Genomic DNA, 15,906 nt, shown 5'->3' on the forward strand with positions numbered 1-15,906 from the left:
CAGATACAACAGTCAACGATGCGAGGATTAAAAATGATGAGAGAATGTTTCTTGGTCAGTTTTATGTGGTTTGCTTGCCGTCCGAGCTGCAGGCCGCGGGCTATATACGTGAGCTGGAGCTGGATGCTACTTGTTGCCGATCGGCGTATGGGATGTGAAACCGCGAAGGCCAAGTTGTGTGTGGCCGCTGACTGACCGGAGATAAGGCCAACTCTACCGCGCGATCTCATCCTGTCCGTGCGCGTCTGTTTGGAATAAAACGGATAAACCGGGCAGCCCAGCGCCCGGGAGCAAACGAACTTTTGTCCGTTTTATGTTCGCTTTCGACCCATCCCCAACCCAAGTTTGCGCCGCTTTTGGGGTAAACCGGACACCACACGGACGCGCGGGCCGTCTGCGCGTGTCCTCCCCTGACCCGCCCGTCGGTGGCACATGGGCGCCTTTTTCTATCTGCTTCCCTTCCTCCCTTCGGCCGCACCCCCCTCCCGCTGGCAGATACACGAATGGCGGTCGGCCAGGCTCGATGCTTGCCCAAAAGCTCGTCGGCGCACCATTGCTACTCATTAAGTGTGACCACTGCCCAAAAAAGGACGTGTGCTGCGTGTCTACAACGCCGGAACATCCCGGATGGGTGTTCATCAAATGCTTAAACGATGGGGTATGTGCTCCTTTTAGTTTCGATTTGTGCTCTAGATTTGGCTAGTTGTGCTAACTTCAAATTTTATTGTGTAGCATGGAATCAAATTTTGATATTGGGAAGAAGAGTACATCGATATATTGATAAAGCGCAATTTAGTAGATGTTTGTGCACTTTTAGTTAGCATAGAGGCTGTAGATGAGACAAGTGCACTTGTTGCTAGATTAAAGGCTAGACACGAGACTAGGTGTGAGGAAGCAACATCGACTTCTTTAAACTCGAAGAAAAAGAAGCATGCAAGATCGAGCCTCCTCCGCAGATCAACAATGAGTGCATCGAAAAGACCCTAGCCCAACTCAAGGGGGCAGTTATGAAAGTTGGATATCTTCTAAAATGTATTAGTGTTGTTTTTGTTTTCTTTGGTCTTGCTTTTCTAGTCAAAATTTGGTGATGTATTCTCATGTGCCAAAAATGAATGATGAAAAAAAGTTAAGGGCTTGCAAAGAAAAATGTACGCGGATACGATGCGGCTGGGATACGTCTCCGCGCTGGGCGCACGGCCACCGCATCCCAGAAACTGCTCGGACACGACCCCATCGCCCTATCCAAACGGACAGAATTCGGATAAAACGGACGTCCGTTTGGGATGGCGCGGTGGAGTTGGCCTAATGGATACTGGCGGCACGTTGCCCCGGTTTCCGTTTGGTTTTCTGGCTTTCCACTTCTCGATCGTGATCTTCCCGCTGGACTGGATGGCGACGGCTACGACAGCGACGGCGCGGGGCATGCATGGTGATTGATTCTTTTCCTTCGGTGCATGTTGATTGGTGTTGCACTCGAGATGCGTGCTGAGGTTGGCATTTTTCTTTTTGCCCGCCAATCACGAGGCAACCTTTCCTTGGTGAGGCCATCCGAGCGAACGAAGGAAGCTCGTTTAAGCGAGGATCGTTTGAGGAAATGCGCCATGTGCATGTAAAAGCATCTTCAACAGGCGCGCTTTGCCTCGGCATGTATAATTCTTTTACACCGCTAAAATAGTCTTTTTGCACGCGGGGGCGACAAAGGTTTTCCAAATGCAAAAAACACGGCAACCAATCTAGTGGCCCCACCTGCAACAGCCTAGATTTGACAGCTCCCTCTTCCCTATGATGACATTGTACTGGAGCATCCCCGAAAGGCTTGTTGACCTGGTGGAAGAAACATATGTGTGCTCTCGGCTTAGTTACTTTGCCACTGCAATTCATGCTTGAACATAAGATTGTCCCCTATTTGGTGCATATTTCATTAGTTAGGTATATTTGAGCAGGAAATGCACGTTCCTGCTATTGTACTATGCTTGAACACACAAGAAAATCTATCTCACCATTTATAAGTTCAATGATCTACAAGTTCATCCAATTTTTTTTATCTATACCACCAATGAATACCTATCAATGTTAGGACCAACATATAATGAATGCAAACAACCAATTGTTATTCAACTCTCTAAAAAGATAAGCAAGAGAGTCCTAATCATCTCTACAAAAGCATGTGTTCTCTACCGTGCTCTAACATGTATAAGTGAAGTGCAAGAGCAATTTTATAATTTACCTCCACAAAAGATATGAGTGAAGTACATAGAGCATTCTAAAAATTTATGACTCATGTGTATCTCTCTCAAGGTGTGTGACCAAAACATAATGATTGCAATGACCACCAAACAAAACAAAAAACAAAAGCAAACGATGCTCCAAGCATAGCACATATCATACACACAAATAAAAACTCCGATCCAATCAAGACAAAACGGAAGTTGTTAATGAAGAAAGAGTAGATGCCTTCCAGGGCATCCCCAAGCTTAGACGCTTGAGTCTACTTGGATATTTAATTGGGGTGCCTTGGGCATCACCAAACTTGAACTCTTGTCTCTCCTTGTTTCTCTCATATCGATGTCTCCCCTCGATCTTAAAAACTTCATTCACATAAAACTTCACAAAACTTATTAGAGGGGTTATTACACATAAAAATAAATCACCTATCATGTACTCCCAAGACAAGATGCATAATTATGCGGAAGGATTCCTTGTATTGAATGCTAAGGCTTCTTGATTTTTCTTGTAGATCGCCATGGGCCTTCTTAGGATGGCCCTTTGATGAACCACCATGGGAGTCTAGAGTCCGGACACCTGACCGGAAGACGACGTGGTGGATGACCCCTAATTCAGGACACCATCACCTAGTCAAAACTCGTTTGGGGAAAAACTTAAATGTGGCAAATATGGAAGGAATCTTTAAATTAGGGGTAAAAATGTGACCGGTTCCTGAGTTGGGGGTAATTTCTATCACAAGGGTCAATCTTAGGGGTAAAAATGGCATTAACACTATTTTCTATTTTATATTATAACAAACATATAGATGCTCAAATATTTTCCGTCCGAAGTGTGCTCACATCTGTCCAGGAACCGGAATATGATGATCATGATTGGGAGGTGTTACTGTATCTGTGTCCGATTTACCCCTTGGTGAACACCCATCCTGTGTTCAAAAATAAAAAAATCTACTATGTGAAGTTATATTTTGTTGTCATTTAAGGGTTTATTCAAAATCAAAGTAGTTAAAATATTTGTGAGATTTGACACATTAATTGAAGCATGGAGCATGAAGATTCCATTTAATGCAACACATTATTTTTTGGGCATTCTTGTGCCATATCGATGTGCTCTCATTACTACTAATAAAAAACATAAATGCAACACGTCCATTTTTGACCTCTTGCACTATGATGTGCCTGATTTATGGACGAGTATTAAACTATTTGCACGCACGATTTGCCACATTAGTTGGAGATAGAGCACATAGAGTCCATTTAGTGCAACGTATACATTTTAGGCATTCTTTCACCATAGGGATGTACTCTCATTACTACTAATAAGGAACATAAATGCAACACATCCATTTTTGACATTCTTACACCCTAGTATGATGTACCTCATTTACGGATGAGTATCAAACTATTTCGATGCATAATTCGACACATTAATTGGAGTGTAGTAGGCTTCTATTTTGAGAGATCACACTCTCATTAGTACTACTAATAAGGAACATGAATGCAATGCATCCATTTTCGATATTCTTGCACCCGAGTATGATGTATCTCATTTATGGACGAGTAAAACAATTACACATTAATTGGAGTGTAGTAGCTTACGCATCATAAATTGGATCGGCACATCCAATTTAGATACTCTCATTTACAGAAAAATATCAAACTGCTCCTTCCATACACAATTTGACACATTAAATTGGAGTGTAGTAAGAGTCTATTTAAGGTAGGACTCCGAGGGAGTGATCCATCCCTGCTCCCCCTGTAGGACTTGCAATCATAAGTCATTAGCCATGTCTCGTTTATCTGCTTCCATGCTATGTTTCCTCCTTGCTTTGCTAACTCCTGCCAACCTCACTTCAGCCACCCGCAATATCGGATTCAGCCTGCCTCTCGTATCCAGCCACCACAAGCTCAACCACACAACCGGTGAAATCGGGGAGCTCTTGCTGCCTGAGGGTGATGTGAACCCCATGAACATACGACCGAGGGTAGCCCCTGCCGGTTGGCCGATGTTCAGTGTCGTCGTCGGAGTCGGCAGCGGCAGAGGCCAGCACTTCTATAAGCTCGCGCTGGACTTCGTGGGCAACCTCACATGGATCAGGTGTAAGCCTTGCACCCCAGAGGAGCAGCAGGAGGGCCCAATCTTTGACGCCGCCCTCTCCCCAAAGTATGCGCTTGTCAAGCCAACGAGCATCCACTGCAAGCCCCCCTTCGTCGGCCACGGTCATGACAAGTGCAGCTTCTCCGGCACCACTTCGCTCGCTGTCGTGCAAGGGTACCTGGCCAGTGACGTGTTCACCTTTGGCGACACCGGCACCGGTCATAGAAGCTTGGGCGGACTCATATTCGGGTGCGCACACAGAGCAGATGAGTTCTGGAACCACGGCATTGTCGCTGGTGCCATGAGCTTGAACAAAAGGTCGACGTCGTTCAAGTACCAGCTTGCCGGGCACGGGTTCGACACTTCAAAGTTTTCTTACTGCCTCTTCTACCACGGCCAACACACCGCCAAGCATGGCTTCCTCGGGTTCGGCAGTGACGTCCCCAACCACGACCACGCCCACAGCACGGCGTTGATGTACCACGACACAACAATGTTGTACTTCATCGGCTTGGAGGGTGTTAGCCTGAACGGTCAGAGGCTCACGAGAATCAACCGAGGTATGTTCTCTCGCGACCAGGCAAGGAAACACGGCGGCACCATCATCGATGTCGGAACACCCGAGACCAGGATGATCCGTGCGGCGTACGACATCCTCGAGGCCGCGGTCGTCGCGGATCTACAGCATCGCCTCGGGGTGCGCCGTGCCGGATACCGAGTGCCGGGCTCCCACCTCTGCTTCGTCGTGTCGATACATGGGATCTACCAGAAGCTCCCAAGCATCACGCTCCACCTGGCCGGTGGCGCCCAGCTTACGATCAAGTGGGATCTACTGTTTGTGACAAAAATGCACCACGGAGCCCAGCACGCCTGCTTCCTCATCTTTCCGGACGAGAAGATGACGGTTCTTGGCGCCGCGCAACAGGTGGACACGCGCTTCACCATTGATGTCGACCATAGGCTACTCTACTTTGCTCCGGAGAATTGCGGGAACGACAGTAGCTAGATCAATATGCCTTTCTTTCTTATGCACTAGATGCCGCTGGTGCAAGAACTGTATGCATGGGCACAAATAAATAAATAAATAATTGATCAGAACTTTTGGGGTGATTTTCTCTCAAGTACTAATTTTGGACTAGATGTCAAGAAAATATCATGCCACCCGTGTGAAATTTGATGCGATTTGATTTCATACTTGCAAGAATCAGTGATTACAAAAACGTATACTCCCAATATTCAAGGACACGATGTATTGCTGTTAGCCTGTTACTATACACATTTGTTTGTTGGATATGCCCGTCAGCAAGGTGTTCCTCGAACATTTACCTTATTTTTCATTCTTGAAACATGACTTTAGATTAAGACGATTTACATATCAAAATTGACCGTTTCGATGAGATGAAGATTTTTTATGTTAAAACATTTTTATTAGAGGCCATCCTAATTGAGTATTTGCCCGTGCAAAAATCTAGTGTCAACAGATGGCAGTAATATGAAAGTAGGTATATATTGGATCCCTCTCGCTCACTCAAACATTAACCAGTTGTAGTGGCCATCTAGCGCACAGCATGTGATGTAAGACCTCTTGATTCGGATACCATATTATGATCATGCTAGCCAGTTGCTTCAATAGTCTAATATGATGAAGAGAGACGGCAACATATTTCAATAATCTTCAACCGCAACCACGGATCGTCCATCCACGGCAGTATATTTCAATAAACATCCGGAGGATCCAAAGAAATAGAGCAGTAATTACACAGGGATACAGTGCAGTGCGTGGGCACGCAAATGGCACAATGCCAACACTGGAACTGGAGATGGCGATCATTCCTTGGGCTTTGGCTGCTTGACTATCATCACCGAGCAGTGCGCGTGGTGGGCGCAGTAGTCGCTCACGCTCCCAAGAAATGCCCTGCAACAAGCGTCAAGTTGGTTCAAAAAAATCCTATACGACCTGGTCGTATGCCTTTGTTCTGGAGACCCACTAGCTCTGCAGCACGGGAGACTGGACTGGAGATAAATAAATTTCATCAACTACCTCTTGATGGCGCCGTAGCCATGGCTGCCGACGACGAGCAGGTCGGCGTGGTGCTTCTCCACGGCGTTGCAGAGCACGAACCTCGGCTCCCCGTCGATCACCTCAACCACACCCTGCACCTCCAATCGATTCCACATGTGACTGGCAATTAAGCAGAGCAGCAATCAGCGTGATCTTGTTACTCGCTTCTCGAATTGGTAGTGGATCATGTTACCGAGTTGGCGGCGCAGAGGCGGCGAGCCCTGTCGACGACCTCCTCGGCCCTCCTGCGCAGGTCCGCATCCACGTACCTCACCACGTCCCCGGCGGCGGCTGAAAGTGAAATCGATCGATCCTCAGAGATCAGCGCTCCGGCCGATTCAGATAACCAAGAACAACGAGGGATTTTATCAAGAAAAAAAAAACAACGAGGGAGGGGATCGCGGACGGCGCGTACCGGGGCCGCCGAGGGTGACGACGGAGGACACGGCCGGCTTGGCGTGGACGACGACGAGCTCCACCGGTGCCCCGGCGCCGGCCGTCTCCGCCACGTACAGCACGGCCCACTCGAGCGCGCGGTAGCTGTGGTCGCTGTCGTCCACGCCGACCAGCACCACCGTCTTGCTCCTCCCCTCCTCCGCCGGGCCCGCCTCCGCCGCCGCGGCCGCAGACGCTGCCTCGGTCTCCGCCATCATGTACAACAGTCAACGATGCGAGGATTAAAAGTTATCAGAGAAGGTTTCTTGGCTCGGTTTGATGTGGTTTGCCGTCCTGGCTTCGGGCCGCTGCTTATATATGTGTGGTGGAGCTGGATGCTACTTGCTGCCGATCGGCGTACGGGATGTGAAACCGCGGTGGCCAAGTTGCGTGCGGCCGCTGACTGACCGGAGATAATGGATACTGGTGGCACGCTGGCCCGGTTTCCGTTTGGTTTTGCTTATTTCCGCTTCTCGATCGTGATCTTCCCGCTGGAGTGGATGTCGACGGCGACGACAGCGACGGCGCAGGGCACGGTGACTGTTTCTTTTAGGTAGTTCAAGTGCGTGACGACGCACTTGCTCGAGATGCGTGTTGAGGTAGAGCAGAACAGATGCACTTTATTTTCTCCAATAAGGCGACGTTCCTTGCTGAGGCTACCCGAGCGAACGAATGATGATCGTTAGAAAGGCTACTTTCTTCACACTATGTACTAGCCATTAATTAATTGCGAGGTATGTGAATTTCAGTTCTTTGAATCTACTACCACTATAAAAAAAAAGGGCAGATCTAAACAATTTTATCCGTCCATCTATAATATCTGATGGCCCATAATCCTCCCGTGTTTAACACAACAAGCCACGGGATTAGGCCACGCTAACGAAAGCGAATCCCACGACCCTCGCCACGCCGCTCCCGCAGCCTCGCCCCCGCGCCTCCCCAACCGCCCAGCCTCCGCCGCCTCCACGCCGCTCCCGCAGCCTCGCCCCCGCGCCTCCCCAACCGCCCAGCCTCCGCCGTCTCCGCCGCACCACACCGCCACGCCGCCGCGGCCTGGCCGCCGCTAGAGCCGCTGCCCCGGCCTGGCCGCCGACTCCACAACAGAGATCCTCAAAATTCTAAAGGTGCAATTCGTTTTCTCATATCTCTCCCCACCTTCTGAATTCGCTTCATAACCCATGGACACAGTTTAGTCCTCTGTTTTTTTGAGTTTCTGTCGAGTTTCATTGGATATAAATCAGTTTCAAAATCCGCCGGGGCTCCGCGACGACGACGGCGACGAACAAGGTCCGCCAGGGAGGCGAGGCCCTGCTGGCCGCCAAGCCGCCACCACCAGGGCAACGGGCCGCCGAGGAGCTCAGCCGGGCGGCCGCCGCCCAGGGGGCAATCGAGACGCGTGCCGTCGGGAGACATGGCCCGCTCGCCCGTCGCTCTGCGGCGAGAGGACAAGTTCGACGGTGAGGCGGGGTAGAGGAACTAAGACAACGAGGAGGAGGAGGGGGAGGGGGAGGGGAGGTTTGCTGGGGGGACACGGTCCGGTGACGCCATGCCCAAGCTAACCAATGGCTTCGACCTCGGCGACCAGGGCCGGTGCATCACTGCCGCCTCCAAGCGCATCGTTACCATCGTCAGGTGCTCCACATATTCAGTTTTCTCCTAGCTAGCAGTTCATACTTGAAATGCATTATACAAGGTCATCTTGCAAATTTGTGCAGAATGATGACCCGACAATTGTCCATTGGGGTGCATAATCAGAGAGTGTTCAGCAGCAGGCAAGATCACGAGTGCTTGCTTCCCTGCCCGGTCGACATGTAAATATGTAATTAACCACACTACAAATTAGTTGCAAACTTGCAGTGTTCATAAGTGATTCCCCTCTTCTTTGATTACTTCTTTCAGGCCTGTGTAGGTGCTCAAGAGCACAAATTTCAGTAGTTGGATCGCTGTATGTCACTGACTACATATATTTCCAATCCCAACAAGCACTTCATTCATTTGTAGTTCAAGCATGATTTCAATTGATGCTAGAAATATTCATTTCGAATAAAATAAATGACGTGTGTTTCCATTCGATTCTAGGTTGATGATGACCAGATAAGGCAGATCATTCCATCGATTCGCCGCGCCTGCCCCTCCATACACGATCCCCGCGCCTCCCAGGCCTATCCCCTTCCCTGCAGATTCTGCAGCCTTCGACCCCATGGACGCCACACATCCGTTGCAAGCAATCTTCTACTTCCCCATCGGCGGCCTGCCTCACAGTCTCTTCGAACTTCCTTCCCCGTCGGCGGCCTACCTCACAATCTCTTCGACACTTCCCTCCCGCCTACCTCACAATCTCTTCGACACTAACCTCCCTGTCCTCCTGCATCCCTGGCTTGGCCCGCTCCTTGCATTGCCACCGACGACCCCGCGGACGCAGCACATGCCGTTGTTGATAATCAGGCTTCACAATAAGGAGAATAGGGTATTGATGGAATTATTTTATTTTTCAAGTTTCATTTTTGCCTTCTTGTTTTTTCTGATATTCAGTAGCCTTATAGTAGCTATTTGTGAGTGAGTTCGCCTACATCGCTAATGTTAATTGTTGCTTTGGCAGGTTAATTAGTTGCTACTGGAAGTGGACAGATTGTCTACGCAGAGCGCTTAGAGAAAAGAGTGAGTGGTTCCATTTTATGTAGAGGGAATGTTCGCAATGCATCTTAAATTTTGGAGAGAAATGAACCCATAAAGAATTCAGCATTGTGTGTTTGTTAACGTATCCCGGCAGTATAAATGAACCCATGAAGAATGTTCAGATTTCTTTCAATGGTCAGTAGTAGATTGTTCGCAAAACAATTATATTACAGGTTAACTTGTCTATAATATCGCTTCATATTTGTGTGTTTTAAGGTGAATTTACTACAGATCGTGGTATCTATAGGAGGTCAATGTCCATGAATTGCATTGCTGCTAGCTGCAGGCATCAAGTAATCCTATCAAGATTGCTTTGATGTTGTGGTCCGACTAAGCATCAAACATTTGTATGCACATATAGCGACAAAGTGTGCAATGGAGGTTCATGAAAGCATATTATGTATATTTTGTAGTATATGATCCTGGAGCCCTTTCAGGCTATAGGTTGTGTCCAAGAGCCTTTTTGGAACAAAGCTTCATCTACCACACTGATGCTGAGATTGTTGGTAACCTGCATGTGACCTCTTGTCCTGGTAATATGATGTTTCCTCTATTTATTTTATATAATCAACCGCAGCTATTTCTGAAATTATTGGTCGACGACACCCTTTTTGGTATATCTTTTGTTTTCAAAACTCCATACTGGGTGCAAAACATTTGCTACTCTTAATGTTGGTTTAAGTTGATGGGTTTCACATTGGATAGTGACACTGACAATTTTTGCGAATGTGATGTATCAACATTCTCACAGAATGCAACTGGTTGCAGAAAAGCATTACCGTGTTACTAGGTGAAATAATTAAGTCTTACTTGGGCAAACTTTCTAAAAATATTGTTATGGGTTGCACTAATGAGAAAGCTCGATTAGAGATTAAGCTCTACAATAACAGCACTCCTTTTTAAGGTATGCATATGCAGCTCAAGCATAGTAAGACATGGTTCTTGTTGTTTCTCATTGCCTTACTATGTTCCATATTATTCATTGAGCTACATTGTAAATTCACTCTTGAAAAAATTCTTTGAATTAATAAATCACCTCATGGTCATAGATAGCATGTTGGAAGAAACCCAACCTAATGTGCAAACCGCTAACATTGCATTAAATAGGCATGGGATTGAAACAATATTATGAAAAGTTGGGAATCCATTTTTTAGATAGCTTTGTGTAGTTTGTGTTACTTTTTGTGACAAGCTACTTTCTCCTTAAACAATTAATTTGATTTCTTGAACATTTATATATTTTCAAAATGCAAAAAACATTACCGGAGATGATTGAAGACTAGCAATTGAAGATTTACTTCATTTAGGCACCCTGATTTAACCCATGTATGCCTTTATTTTTTCGGGGGAAGCATATGTATGCCTGAACGAGGAGATTTGTAAAGTTAAGTTCTTTCTTGTGTAGAAGGTATTGGACCGATATATGCTTCTCCTCTTGTATTTACTTCTTGCTTGGGCACTTGAACTGATGTATGGCTGATGTTTTCTAGCCAACTTATAATCTCATTTGCAGGTATTTCTAAGTTTGGATATTTTTTTGTTTCCATTTATAATTCCTAAACATCCATTTATTTTGCAATGTTGCACAAAAACTATATTTTGTGTAACTATTAGTAATCAAAATAATTGTTGTTCAAACAGTATTTTGTGATGAGTAATTTTATTTAAACTCCAACAATTCCATGTCACCAGTGATGGAAATAGATCTTGCAACTCCAACAACAGAGACCTAATTAAGTACAGTTTTCCATATTTATTTTTTTCCAAATGTTGAATTGACCTCACAACCTTAATGTAGTACTAGATTTATAGTATTCTTCATATTATGTATTTGTCGACTGTGTGAGGTGGATTTTCACTTGGCGGTGTTGGAGCAGGGTGCATTGCTAGAAAAGAAGACAGAGGTCGGGGCGACCAGACGAGATATGATGGGAGGGGAATGACACGGGAAGATCCAGGTGACTTGGATGCAGTGTTTGAGAGGTACACAGCCCCTGGAATTCGCATTAGATTTAGATGGTCTCTTTGATAAGTTGTGGGTATGAGTAACAATGAACTGAGTGTCACTTACGAACGTATATGTTGTATTGTTATTTTTACTGGATATGGTGTAACAACTCACATGCATGAACACTAATTTATTAGTCGAGATGTGATCTGCGTATTCAAAATTTGGATTTAATAAACGTGCATTGCACGTGCATGCTTACTAGTTGTAGAGAGGGAGAGGGGACAGGGGAGCGCAAGGGGAGGAGGATGCGGTAGCAGTAATTGTAGTTCTAACAACAAAAAGTTCATGAATTTTGGCCGTTTCCATCGGACGATGCTTCGGTGCCATAAAGGCACCTGCCTTTGGGTCATTGACATGTGGGCCCAGTTGGCACCGAAGCATCGTCCGTTTCCATCTCTTTCTTCACCATGCCGTTTCCCAGCTCGAGCTTCCCATCCAACATCTAGGTCCTCATGTTTGAGTACATGCATCCAAGTGGGCAATGAAGAAGGCCACGATCACGCCCGTCATTGTGTAGCACCACGGCTTGCACCGCCACGCATCCCGGTTACTGCATGGCGTCATCCATGCAAAAGAAAAATAACTAAAGCGAGTAGAAGATGGTTCAAGTGCTTCAAAAAGTCACTACTAGTACTACTACTACTAGATGGAGCGTCCAATTTGAAATCTGCTTTCACATTGTATTGGTTTCAGCAAGATTCCTCGGAAGTATATCTGGCCATCCCTCGGGCCGGGCCGGGCTTCAGGCTGGGCCTAGCCAAGCCCCTACGCAGAAAACCCAAAACCGGGGCCGGGCCGGCCCGGACGTCAGGCCTAGAAAATCAAGCCCAAGCCCGGCCCATACATGTAAAAGCCCGCCGGGCCTCAGGCCAGGCCCCTTCAGTAAATTGTAAAAAAACGGCGGGCCCGGGCCTGGCCCGGCCTTCGGGCTCAAAATCTAGGCCCGAGCCCGGCCCAGGAGCAGCGTCGGGCCAAGCCGGGCTGCCCATGGTCGGGTATACTCGGAATTAACCTTTTTGTTGATTGTGTTTTGCATTAGTATCCATTGTAATATTACACTAGCATGTACCGGAAAAAAACTAACCAATATGTACAATTTTGCTGGAATCAACTACATTTTCATAGTGGGTTTACAATATTTTTGTCCGGCTCTCTTGCATTGTTGGAATTAATGTATCTATTCCATTTTTGAACCGATACTATTGTATTTTCCCGACAGAGTGCAGTAGATTCTTAGGCTATCTCTAAGTGAATGCCATTTTTGTTAAGTCTACAACAATCTTTTTTCAGTTGTGGTATGCAAGTAAACACTAATAAAAACATGAAGCAGTTATGTAAGGAAGCAAGAGGAACAGTGAGGGTCGACAGGCAAAGAATGGCTTGAGTGAAAGCTGGAGTGGCACAAGACAGATTGAAAGCAAAGGGAATAGCTCATATGGAAAGAAACATATATAGTCAATGAAATTCTAAAGACAGCCGTAATAAGCGATATGATAAAAGATTCAGAATGAATGAATTTTGATAGGATTTTTAGCCTAATCTTTTTTCTCGACAACAAAAATTAGTTGTCTTATGCAAGTAAACACTGATACAAAATATTTCATTTTTTGAACTGGTACTACTGTATTTTTCGACAAAATGTATGACTGAACTTTACGTGTTATCTTTTTAAGTATAAATACTGATTTGAAACAGCTTATATTAGTTTACAGAGAGAGTAGGAGCGATAACGAACAGACATCAAAGCAGTTATTCAGTGTAGTGCCCATGAGCGAATGCCCTAGCTGACAACCCATTTGAAGCACAAAGCAGATCCACTAGAAACTTAAAAAAATCATAAAAATGCAACAAAGGAGTTGGATCATTGAATGGCCAGTCTCTCGAAGAAGGGCAAGTTGATATTGACATCAGGAGATGAACACCCAAGCATCATGTGTGGCACCCATAGTACTTTTTTTTCCTGTTTTCATTTACTCTGCACATTAGCTCTGTCGTGAGTCAAAATGCATAAAGCTTGGCCAAGTTTATAGAAAACAATACAAACATTTACAAAAACAAGCATATGTAATACGTGAAAATAATATTTCAATGATGAATTTAACATACAGGTTTCCTATTGCGGGTTTTTTTGCGGGTATAGTATTGCGTATGTTAATAAGTTTTTCTATAAATTTGCTCAAATGTTTACATAGCTTGACTGCCAATATGCAGAGTAGATATGAAAGGGAGTACAAACATTGGAGTAGAAATAACTCAGTGGGGATACATAGTGTAGGCACGCAAATCGCACAATCCCAGCACTGGAACTGGGCACGATCGATAGATCTAACACCGGAAATGGCGATCAGTTCTTGGACTTGGGCTGCTTGACTATCATCACTGAGCAGTGCGCATGGTGGGCGCAGTAGTCGCTCACGCTCCCGAGCAATGCCCTGCGAGAAAGAGGAGTGCAGACAAAAAGCCCGTCACCATTAGTTTCAGTCTCGCGGCGAAAGCGTACACTGCAGGAGAAAATGAGAACCTCTTGATGGCGCCGTAGCCATGGCTGCCGACGACGAGCAGATCGGCGTGGTGCTTCTCGACGGCGTTGCACAGGACGTGCCTCGGCTCCCCGTCGACCACCTCCACCACGCCCTGCACCTGCGGTTTCGGACAAGCAGCAACAGGTTACAGACATGCAATGTGTGATTGTTAATCTGTCCATGAAGCAATGCGACGAGCTGCTCGCGGATGTTACCGAGTTGGCGACGCAGAGGCGGCGCGCCCTGTCGACGACGCCCTCGGCCTTCTTGCGCAGGTCCGCCTCCACTAACCTCACCACGTCGCCGGACACGCCTGAAGCGAATCCGCAGAAGTCAGTCAGAGGTCGCTCCGATTCCGGAGGGCGAAACGATAAAGCATTAAAGCTAAAGAGGAGGTGAACAACGCACCGGGGCCACCCATGGTGACCACGGGGGAAGGGGACGGCTTGGCGTGCACGATGACGAGCTCCGTCGGCGCCCCGGCGCCGGCCATCTCCGCCACGTAACGCATGGCCCACTCGAGCGCGCGGTAGCTGTGGTCGCTGTCGTCCACGGCGACCAGCACCACCGTCTTGCTCCTCCCCTCCTCCGCCGCCACAGACGCTGCCTTGGTCTCCGCCATCATATAACAATCGAAGGACGCGAGGATTTTCTTGGTTGAAGTGGTTATTGCTCAAGGCCGCGGGCTAGCTAGGCCTATATATAGCTTAGTTGTATGTCAGTCGGTATTGGGGGTGTGAGAGTGGCACGTACGCTGGCGAAACCGGAGGCGCGGTTGCGTGCGGCCGGTTACCGGCGGGAGCTGATGACGACAGGGCTCCCCCGGTTTCCGTTCAGTTCTGTTGCTTTTCACTTCGCATGCATCATCTGCCCGCTTGGATGGGGACGGCCACGGCAGCGACGGTTCGGGGGCATGGTGGTCGTTTCCTTTCCGTCGGTGCGTGCTGATTTCTGATGCACTCGAGATGCGTGTTGAGATTTCAGACAGAAGAGATTTTGAAAGCTGCACCTTCGTCTTGTGAGAAGAAGAGGAGTATTTCGTTTTGGCGGGTTCAGAAGATATTTGGTTTTGTCAAATCCCCAGTAATCGAAGAATTGTCTGTGTGTCTAAGTTTCCCGCTGAAAAGTATAATTTTAGTGTACTCTTTTTCTTTCTTTTTTTGCGGGGAACTTTTTAGTGTACTCTTGTACAATCGTAGAAAAGAACAACTTCATCAAAAATGCAATTGTAAATTTGTAAATTGCGTAGATATAGGCTTCATCAAGATAAACCTAAAGGACGTGTATATTAGCGGAGTGGACGATGATTGGCTGCAGTTGATCTCTTCGGTGATCTTCTGGGGAACGAGCCAGCCTGATTTGTCCTTCGTAATTCTCCGTCAGAGTCGGAGTTCCGCTGTCTGGTTGCATATGACTAAGTTCTGGTGCGGATCTTCATACCACTTCATATGGCCTCTACAGTGTGGGTTGAGTTGACGATCGCCTACGGCAAAGTTGGAGTCGTTTGCTCAGGGTTTAGGGATGCCGATAATGCCTTATAGGGAAGGAGTGATGACGATGACACATGCATGTTGTCTCAGTGAGGCCTTATAGTGATGTGTGTGGGCTATCTTGTGTGTGCCGCTTAGCGGTTGTGATGATTTAACCCGGTTTTCCATAATAAATTGGACAATTTGATTTTTTCCTGGGTTTTCCTAATTAACCGAGAAAATCTTAATTCGTAATGAATGCGGGAATCCTGTCATTTCAAGAAAAATAATTGTTGGCATTGACGAGATTGAAAGCCAATTTCTCCCTACTCTTCAACCTAGTAGGTGATGTTCTCTCTAAAATGCTTAGAGCATCTCCAACCGTTGGCCCCCCAGGCGGCTCGAAAA

The 15,906-nt window shown here is 46.8% G+C and overlaps 3 protein-coding genes across 4 annotated transcripts; 1 reads left to right on the forward strand and 2 right to left on the reverse strand.

Moving 5' to 3' along the window:
- Nucleotides 1–3,980: 3,980 nt before the first annotated feature.
- LOC119367301 (aspartyl protease family protein 2-like) lies at nucleotides 3,981–5,433 on the forward strand. Its single transcript, XM_037632854.1, has one exon. It carries the CDS (start codon nucleotides 4,013–4,015, stop codon nucleotides 5,327–5,329), a length of 1,317 nt encoding a protein of 438 aa, XP_037488751.1. The 5' UTR covers nucleotides 3,981–4,012; the 3' UTR covers nucleotides 5,330–5,433.
- Nucleotides 5,434–5,894: 461 nt separating this feature from the next.
- Nucleotides 5,895–7,118, reverse strand: LOC119362481 (universal stress protein YxiE-like). 2 transcript variants are annotated; one of them, XM_037627708.1, is made up of 4 exons: nucleotides 6,801–7,118; nucleotides 6,579–6,676; nucleotides 6,365–6,477; nucleotides 5,895–6,238 (listed from the first exon to the last, which is right to left on the reverse strand). In XM_037627708.1, the coding sequence occupies exons 1-4, from the start codon at nucleotides 7,036–7,038 to the stop codon at nucleotides 6,151–6,153; spliced, it is 537 nt and encodes a 178-aa protein (XP_037483605.1). In that variant the 5' UTR covers nucleotides 7,039–7,118; the 3' UTR covers nucleotides 5,895–6,150. The 2 variants fall into 2 exon arrangements, with proteins under 2 accessions (XP_037483605.1, XP_037483604.1); XM_037627707.1 differs by having other exon boundaries at nucleotides 6,365–6,483; nucleotides 6,801–7,116.
- A 6,536-nt stretch (nucleotides 7,119–13,654) lies between these two features.
- Nucleotides 13,655–14,708, reverse strand: LOC119362482 (universal stress protein YxiE-like). The gene is made up of 4 exons (XM_037627709.1): nucleotides 14,438–14,708; nucleotides 14,245–14,342; nucleotides 14,029–14,147; nucleotides 13,655–13,939 (listed from the first exon to the last, which is right to left on the reverse strand). The coding sequence occupies exons 1-4, from the start codon at nucleotides 14,652–14,654 to the stop codon at nucleotides 13,852–13,854; spliced, it is 522 nt and encodes a 173-aa protein (XP_037483606.1). The 5' UTR covers nucleotides 14,655–14,708; the 3' UTR covers nucleotides 13,655–13,851.
- Between the last annotated feature and the right edge of the window lie 1,198 nt (nucleotides 14,709–15,906).

This window comes from Triticum dicoccoides, chromosome 2B, assembly GCF_002162155.2.
Source record: "Triticum dicoccoides isolate Atlit2015 ecotype Zavitan chromosome 2B, WEW_v2.0, whole genome shotgun sequence".
Lineage (NCBI taxonomy): Eukaryota > Viridiplantae > Streptophyta > Magnoliopsida > Poales > Poaceae > Triticum > Triticum dicoccoides.